Source organism: Rhinoraja longicauda, unplaced genomic scaffold, assembly GCF_053455715.1.
Source record: "Rhinoraja longicauda isolate Sanriku21f unplaced genomic scaffold, sRhiLon1.1 Scf000113, whole genome shotgun sequence".
NCBI lineage: Eukaryota > Metazoa > Chordata > Chondrichthyes > Rajiformes > Arhynchobatidae > Rhinoraja > Rhinoraja longicauda.
In genome coordinates, this window is record NW_027601331.1 from 141,804 (window position 1) to 151,318 (window position 9,515).

The 9,515-nt window shown below is 48.1% G+C and overlaps 1 protein-coding gene across 1 annotated transcript; it reads left to right on the forward strand.

The window, feature by feature from the left end:
* Positions 1-1,372: 1,372 nt before the first annotated feature.
* Positions 1,373-7,413, forward strand: LOC144590061 (uncharacterized). Its single transcript, XM_078394925.1, has 3 exons — positions 1,373-1,460; positions 3,614-6,388; positions 6,443-7,413. Exons 1-3 carry the CDS (start codon positions 1,373-1,375, stop codon positions 7,411-7,413), a joined length of 3,834 nt encoding a protein of 1,277 aa, XP_078251051.1.
* Positions 7,414-9,515: the final 2,102 nt, after the last annotated feature.

Sequence of the window (9,515 nt, forward strand, 5' to 3'; positions counted from 1 at the left end):
ACCGTTCATCCCATCGTCAACGTTGCAACCCCCCTACATCTGCAGACAGACGCTTCCTCGACCGGTGAGTGAATCAGATGCATGTTCCCAGGAAACACAAAAATGTAAACCTGCGGGAATCTTGTAAATAATAACGCTGGGGAAACTCTGTCCGTCATCTGTCCATTTCCTGCTTCCTGTTCCTTCAGCACTTTGTGTTCTGCGCATTTGACGGGGGGGGGGGGGGGGGGGGGAGGAGGGGTATCTCTATCATGGGTGTGTGTATCCAACTCTGTGCATGCTGGATTTTGACTGCTAAATGCATTGATTCGTCGCCACCATAGCACTGACCATGGTCCTTCCACTCAGTGTATAGTAACTCCGTGTGGTGACATGATCAGAACTTTGCAATATAATTAGTGTAAGAAAATAACTGCAGATGCTTCTACAAATCGAAGGTATTTATTCACAAACTGTTGGAGTAACTCAGCAGGTCAGGCAGCATCTCAGGAGAGAAGGAATGGATGACGTTTCGGGTCGAGACCCTTCTTCAGACTAATTAGCTTCACATATCTCTACATAACCAGCTAAAGCAGGGATTGTAGGCGTGTTGCTTTTTACAGCAGTGAACAGCAGGACTGTGATCTCTGAGGATACATGATGCATTGTTTCAATTGGTTTCATGTTGCTTTCGCCATCGAAATACGCTTCCAGTTAGAACACACCCATGCCTCGGTATCTGCTCTTATCGCTTCCGATGGAAGCTTTCTGTTTCAGAACACGTTGCTGGAGGGGTCGGCGTTGATTTACTTACGCTGATGTATCTGGGAGACCAGGACTGCGTTGGTGTAGAGTTACAAGAGGTTGAATCCTGCAGACATTGGTGGACGAGTGTTTTTCGTTTATTTAAATAATTTTACATTCTTCAGAATTTTAAACAATATACGTAGAAAACAAAAGCGGTGCAAAATTATATCGCAACCTCCGGCGTTCCAAATAAAACAATCCTAGTCTGTTCCACGTCTCCCTGTATCTAATACCTCCTGATCTAAGCATCATTCTGGAAACCCTGCTTTGTACGCTCTAAAGCCTTCACATCATTCTCGTAATGGGGAGACCAGAACCGCACACAATATTACGAACGCGGCCTCACCAAAGATTTGGAGACAGAGGGGATTTAATTAACTAATAAGGGTGTCGATACTCGATTATCGGAGTTTCGCTGATTCTGAGTTCTCTCTGATAGAGCATCACCGGTGCAACTGGATGCTATATCAGAACACGTTGCTGGGTAGCTACGTTATATTTGCGTTGCTGGGTAGCTTGTTATATTTCATCCCACTTTCTGTTTCAGGTCAGTGGCGTTTTCTGAGTCACCAATCCCGGTGCAGTGATGAGTGAAACCTTCCAACTGGCCACTCTGGGCCGTCCTTTCCAGTTGGGAATGCTGTACGACTGCCGCTCGGACACTCTGATCCCAGGTACTGGAATGTTATCAGACGAATAAGCGATTGTCAAGGCGGTGCCATACATTTAGGTTACCAATCGGACTAGAGTGACTACAACTCTGTTAGATTCAGTGCATTTTTGCGGTGGGATAAAGGTGATTGGTGAATTAACTCCCTGAACTGCGGTAAGGTACATTTCAACATTATTGCGAGTTGCTGCATTTTGGGAGTCAACGTTGGGCAGGAACTTCACAGTGAATGGTACGGCCTTTGGGAGTGTTGTAGCGCCCTGCTGTGAGGAAACAATGGCAGGTGTGACAACCATAATTGAGTACAACTTTCCATCTACCTTTTGTATTGTAGAGCCTACACTTTAGCGGGCTCCGCAGCCCCAGGTCCCGGTCGCAGCCTTTCGCGGCTCCCCGGGTTCGCTTGGTCGAGGAGCCGGAGACCGGGAGCCCGAGGAAGGGAGAGGGAAGCGGGCGTCCGGTCCGGTTAGCGGGCGGCGGCGGAGTCGGCCATGGAGTGGACGCCACCATCTTACCGCGGGCCTCCGGCGGCCGCTGCCTTCGCCCCGCCGCATTAAAGTGGGTGGCTCTAATGGCCAGTATCGAAGATGGCACTGGGAGATGAGGGAGGAGGCAGCTGAGTCCCAGACAGGGATCACACGTTAGGTGTTAGCCTCAGTGGGATCAGACAGCATCTTACAAGAGAGAATCCAGAAATGTTCCAGATCAGAGAATCCTCGTCACATCTAGGAAAGAGGGAAAACAATTTAGTCGCAGAGAAAGTGTGAAAGGGATGGAAACGACAAGGTGAATAACTCAGATAAGATGGCGGCAAAATGTTAATGTGGGGGTTAAGCAGCTTCTTATCGTGTCCACACATGCTAGATATTGTGTTTCAGCCAAAACTGAACACAACTCTTAGCAATATCATTGTTCTCTGCGAGGTCCTCAGCTTTGCATTCGTGCTCTAATAGAGGACACCTCAATAAGTGCTCCATTGTTTGTGGTTCAGTGCCACATATGCAGATGATGTCTTCAGAGTATTACTTCTTGAGAGTCGCTTTATAACGACCAGTACCAGCTCTCAGTCTGAGGCATTTCCAGTCAGCCCAGCTTGATTCGGCCCCAGGAGGAAGTTCTTCTTTGGCACTTATGGATATGGATGTCGTTGATGGGAGAATGGCTAATCTCTCTTCCCATAATGCAACTCTAGTACCTTCAGCTTCAGTATTTGGTTCAACTTCGTTGAGGAAGCTTTTCCTGGACTTTAGCCGGCTCTTTGCGGGTTCATGGCCAGATAGGGGATGTCATCCATCTGTGGTCTGGCGATGGCGTTCTCTATTGCTTGCTGCACTGCAACGAATCTGTGGTGGCGCTACACCAGATAGTATGAATAGGCTATCAGTTGATGTTTGTTGATAGGGTGGCAGGTATTGATGGCTGGATCAATCTTCTCAGCATGGGCTGATCTTTCCCAGACTGGGCATGCATACTCAGCTGTTGAGTAGCAAATAGCCAAGGCAGTTGATCGTATAGTGTCAGGAATTGCGCCCCATCTAGTTCCAGTAAGTTTGCTGACAATGTTGTTTCTTGCACAGATTTTAGCTTTTGTCTTTTCAACATGGGTCTTGAAGGAGAGACAACGTTCTAAGGTGACTCCGAGATATACTGGGTGATCACAGTTTTCAAGAGGGGTACCAGACTAGGTGACGCTCAGTCAGTGTTTGGCTTCTCGGTTGCGCAGATGGAATGCACACACCTGTGTCTTTGATGGGTTTGACCGGAGGTGGTTCTCTTCATAATGAGGTGTTAGTATGTTGAGGGAATTTGGGAGTGGTTCTTCAGCTGCACTGAAGTCACTGTCTTGAGCAGCTACACAAAGGTCGCTGCATAGATAAAGTGACATGTACCTTCATTTCTAGGTTGGTCGTTAGGTTAGATGTTGAAGAGTATTGGTGCAAGCACACTTCCTTGTGATAGTCCGTTCTTGAGTTTCCGCCATCTGCTCTTCTTACTACCCAGTTCGACAAAGAAGTACCTGTTCTCGAACATCCTTTCAATCAAGAGGGGGTTAATGCAGAGAATCTACCCAATGAGAGAAAAAATTAGTGAATAAACATCATTCACTTAGATTAACTCACACAACTTCCCTAATTTTTTTAATGTTTTATTCTATAGGTGTCACCTTGTGGGACTTACAGACACTGCAGAGCAACCTTGATCGTCGTGATAAGCCCAGCACCGAGTTTCACATCATTGCATCAGACTCCATGAAGAAGAAAGCTGCTGCTCTCAATGTGTCAGGGTCACTGAAGGTGAGTCTCCTGGGTGGGTTAGTGGAGGTGAAAGGGTCGGCAAAATATCTCAGTGACACAAAGGAATCTAAGCAACAAGCACGAGTTACCCTTCAGTACAAAGCAACAACCAGGTTTGAGCAACTGACAATGAGTCACTTAGGGAGACAGAATATTACCTACCCGAGTGTGTTTGATGAGGGCTCAGCGACCCATGTCATTACAGCAGTGCTCTATGGGGCCCAGGCCTTCTTTGTGTTTGACCAAATGGCTTCATCAGCAGAGAACACACAGGATATTCAGGGTAACATGGGGGCAATGGTTAAACATCTCCCTAAGATAGCGATTCAGGGCGAAGCCTCCGTAAAAATGACAAAAGAACAAAAGTCTCATTCTGAGAAATTTAGCTGCACCTTTTATGGGGATTTCTCACTGAAGAACAACCCCACCACCTTCAAAGATGCCATCAATATCTACGCAACCCTCCCAAACCTCCTCGGCCCTGATGGAGAGCATTCAGTGCCCATCACAGTCTGGCTCTATCCGCTCAATAAACTCGACTCAAAAGCTGCCCAGCTGGTGAGGGGGATCAGTGCGGGACTGGTCAATCGCTGTCAGAGTGTCATGGAACAGCTCAGTGAGGCCATGATGAGGAGCAAAGACCTGATGAAAGACTGCGTCGCCGATCAGTTTCCTGAGATCGGGAATAGGATACTGCACTTCCGAGAAATGTGTCTGGAGTACACACTAGTTTTCCAGGAGAATTTGGCGAGGGTTCTGCCATCCATTCGGGGCGGCGGGGAGGAGGAAGGATTACTGGAGAATATACTGAAGAACAGGGAACAGTCACCATTCAAACACCAGGCACTGACCACGTGGCTGGATGACAAGGAACGAGAGAGGAAGGTAATGAGACGTTACCTCAGCGTATTTAAAGATGTACCAATTGCGAAATCAAAGGGCGAGTTGGATGACAAGTTGATGGATCCAGCAACAGATTATGTTGTCTGCTTCACATTTACAACATTATATCGGGAGGACTTCAACCTGTCACAGGCAAACAACCACCTCCAATCTCTCACAGCTCAGAACATGCAGGTACCCAATCCTGCTGACAGAGCCTGTGCAACAGGACACAGCGAGCACTGGTTTAATTCACGGTCTGTCTCGCAGAAAATGAAAGAGCAATTCCGATCGTTCCTGGATTTTGCCACAGAAAATAGAGCAGACGAGAAAGTAAAATTCATTGTTAGTTCTGTGCAGAATGACAGCAAAGTGGGAGCGTCCATTTACCTGTACGAGGGAGGGTTTCTGGAGAACCAGTGCTTTGAACCCCCGTCACAGCCAGAGATACCGACGGTTAGTGGAACAACTCATGACAGTGTGACGCTGCAGTTACAGCCACCAAGATGTGGTGCCGGTGAGATTGTGGGCTACAAGGTAGAGTACCAAGTTAGCCAGCAGGAGGAATGGACAATTCTGGACACACATGGTCAATGCCACTCCTTCACAATACCTGGGTTACAGCCACACCAGGAGTATCACATTCGATACAGAGCAGTGACCAAGGTAGGGGTCAGCAAGGCTAGTGAGAGCTACAAGAGCTTCACCCGGCCGGCAAGCCCACCTGGTAATCCGGACTTCCAGGATTGTTCACCCAATCCAACACTGCACTGGGACAGACCAAGTCAGATTGGAGCTGATGTTAACATAATTCGATACAGCATTGAATATAGAGAAGAACCGTTAGTTAATTTCAACAAGAAAGGTGGATCATGGGAGGAAGTTAAGACAACAGACACACAATGCTACTATCGTTTAGAGGGATTGAAACCCACGACTGTCTACCGATTCCGAGTGTCTGCTGAGTGTGGAAAAACAGGATCTAGTGCAGCAAGTGACGAGGTTCTAATAGAAATAGAAAATGTACCAAACAGAATAGCCCTGAAACTTCGCAGAAAAGCTCAATTAATATCCAAAGGAAACCCTTCTATTTACAAGCTCAAACTAAAGAAGGACGTAGCTGATAAATTCAAACAGCTTATGAAATGCTCCTTCGGAAAACCCACCAAAAAACACACAATGAAGACAATTATGGTTCTGGGAGAAACTGGGTCAGGAAAGACAACCCTCATCAATGGGATGATCAATTACATCTTGGGCGTGGAATGGGGAGACAACTTCAGATACAAGTTAATACAGGAACAGACAGGAAAGTCCCAGGCTGAGAGTCAGACATCCTCCATCACTGCCTACCAGCTCCACCATCAGGAAGGATTTAACATTGATTACTCTCTGACCATCATTGACACGCCAGGATTCGGAGACACCAGGGGCATCGGCCGGGATCAACAGATTACTGAGCAAATCCGTGAGTTCTTCACTTCCCCACAGGGTGTTGATCAGATCGACGCCTTGTGCTTTGTTGCTCAAGCCTCCCTGCCTCGCCTGACTCACACACAGAAATATGTCTTTGATTTGATTCTTTCTATGTTTGGCAAAGAAATTGGAGAGAACATTCAGATCCTGGTGACGTTCGCAGACGGACAGCTTCCCCCCATTCTGGATGCCCTGAAATTAGCTGATGTACCGTGTCCCAAAGACAACACGGGTCTGCCAGTACACTTCAAGTTTAACAATTCAGCCATTTTTGCCCAGCGTCCAACCTCTGGAAACTGTGGCAACCGGTGCAGATCCAATGAAAGCGGAGTAGGGGGAGAGAACGATGATAACTTTGATGCAATGTTTTGGAAGATGGGAGCAAACAGTATGAAGACATTCTTCATAGCTCTGAACACAATGGAAACCAGAAGTTTGAGTTTAACGAGAGAGGTTCTGAAGGATCGTAAGCAGTTAGAAGTTGCAATGGTGGGATTGCAGAAGCAGATCCGATTTGGTCTCGCCAAACTGGAAGAACTAAGGAAAACGCAACAAGCTCTGAACCAAGAACAGACCGAGTTGGATGCAAATAAAAATTGTGAATATGTAATTGACGTTACAATTCCAGTACAGTTGGATATTAACGGCACTGGTAATTGTATAACCTACTGTCAGAAATGTTTATTTGCCTGCCATTATCCCTGCACCATTCTTAACAACGATAATAAATTTAATTGTGTTGCAATGGACCATGAAGGGAACTGTACGGTCTGCCCGGAAAAGTGCATCTGGAATGTTCACTTCAACCAACAGTACAAGTTCGATTATGTTACGAAAAAGAAGAAGATGACATTTAGACAGCTGGAAAAAAAGTACGAGAAGGCCGATGGTGCGAAGATGACCCAGCAGAATATTATGGAATCACTTGAGCAGGAGTTTGTTGAGGTTGAGAACACAGTTCTGGCGCCGATTGAACAATTATCGGGCAGCATTAGACGACTTGAAGAAATAGCTCTGAGGCCAAACCCATTATCCACCCCAGCTTACATTGACCTCATGATTCAGTCTGAGAAAGAAGAGGCGAAGCCTGGGTTCGTCGAGCGAATTGAGAGACTGAGGGAAGTAAAGGAACGGGCAGAGTTAATACCAAAGGTAGCAAACAATGAGAAACTGCTACCAGGTGAGTCGAAGGGAGGTCCAATGGGTGGGAAACGTGCTGGAAAAAAGCCAGAAGGAATATTTTCTTTTATGACTAATTGTTTCAATTCCAATGTAGATGATAACCATTCCAACTGTTCCCAATAGAGGGTGCAAATGTTTCACTCCGCCCATAAACAATCCATTGTTCTAATTCCCCCTCCTTCTCCTGCTTCACCTTCCCACAGCCTCTCACACCACACCTTGCTTCCTCAATGCTGCTCCACCCTCACCCGTTAGCTGCCACCCCCCTGGTCCGTGGCTTGTCACTACCAGGTGCTACATGGAGTGGCTTCTCATCCAAGTACGTCAATACTTCAGGAGAGCCTGAAGAATCTATTCACAACCCTTCCCGTTCCACGTCTCCGCGCCGAAAGCTCACCTAAATCACAGCGCCCATTTCTTCACGAGACAGGCTATCCCCAGCACCAGTTCCTAACCATCTTCCCCAACCCCCCACTCTGTCCGTGAGGTCAGACGGCACATTTCCCCACCCAGTGCCGGAGGAGGGGAAGCTTTTTGCCAGCTCTATGTCTCTCCCTGGTCACCGCCAGAGTCAGAGTCACGGGCTGGTGGGGGGTAAAGTAGTCAGACAGCGTCGATGAAACTGTTCAACCCCTCTAGCCTCAGGACAATGGCACTGAACTATTTGCCCGATAAGCAAACTGCAGGGGTGTCCAGCAGGGGGTTTGTGATATTTTTCAGGTGGCAACTCTTTCTTGGGTCTTCATGATTACAGAGGTCAGTGAGACAGGCCTGTAGTCATTAAGACCAGTAATCCGTGGCTTTTTGGGTACAGGAACGATGGTGGAGACTTTGAAGCATGCAGGCACAGTGCAGGTTTGCAGGGACCGAATGAAAATGTTTGTGGAGGCTGGTGCCTGTTGTTCGGCACAGAGCTTGAGGGTAGAGGGGGAAACATTGTACGGTCCTGGGCCCAAAACTGCTCACAACGCGCCAAGTGCGATCTGACCAGCACCTTTCAAAGCGTGAGCATTACATCCTTGTTTTTATATTCTAGTCATCTCGATATAAATGCTAACATTGCGTTACCGATTGAACTTGCAAATTAACCTTTTTGGAATTCTGCACCAGCACTCCTAAGCCCCTTTGCACCTCCGATTTCTGAATCCAATCCCCATTTAGAAAAAAGTCTACGCCTTTTTGTCTACCTTTAAAATGCATGACTGCACAGTTTGCTACACTGTGTTCCATCTGCCTTCCTAAAAGAGAGGCTCCGATTTCTGCACTCGCACATTGAGCAAGGTGCACATTTGAGCAATGGGGAGACAGATGGTTGAGAATTGACATCTCCCTGATCTGCAGATGGTTCCCTGTGAATGAGCTTTTATGAATGAATACTTTATTGTCACATGTGACAAGTCACAGTGAAATTCTTTGCTTGCATACCCAAGGTATGCAAATAGTTGCCTATAAAGGGCGCTTACAAAGTTACAAAGTACCCCTGCGCCACGTCCCCCCTTGTACGCCCCCACCCCTGATGGCGGTCCCCCCACGCCGGGTCTTCCATTGTTCTCCCCCTCCCCCTCACGACGGTCCACGCAAGCCGGGTCTTCCGTTGTTCTCCCCCCTCCCCCTGACGGCGGTCCCCCCACGCCGGGTCTTCCATTGCTCCCCCCCCCCCTTCCCCCTCATGGCAGTCCCCCCACGCCGGGTCTTCCATTGTCCCCCCCTTCCACCTCATGGCAGTCCCCCCATGCCGGGTCTTCCATTGTTCTCCCCCCTCCCTCTCATGGCTGTCCCCCCACGCCGGGTCTTCCATTGTTCTCCCCCCTCCCTCTCACGGTGGTCCCCCAACGTCGGGTCCTCCATTGTTCTTCCCCCTCCCCCTCACGCTGGTCACCCCACGCCGGGTCCTACTTTGTTCCTTTCCTCGGCAAGTCCTCACTTCCACATGGTCCATCCTCGTCCGTCGGTAAGCGCCATCATCGACGGCTGCAAGGACCTCTCCACTATTGCCGCTGGGTCCTCTCTGGACATCTCCGTGGCACCGACCCATGCCCACGAAATGACCATTACGCTAATGGGGGGTTCTGCCCCCATTGAGAAAATCTTACAACTTCCACAGCACAGGAGAACAGCACAAATGTTGTTCCTGGGCACATGTCTAATATTTCTCCCTCGCTGATATCCAAACAGATTGTCCCACAGCCATTTGCAGGATCTCACTGTACAATTATCGTTCATAA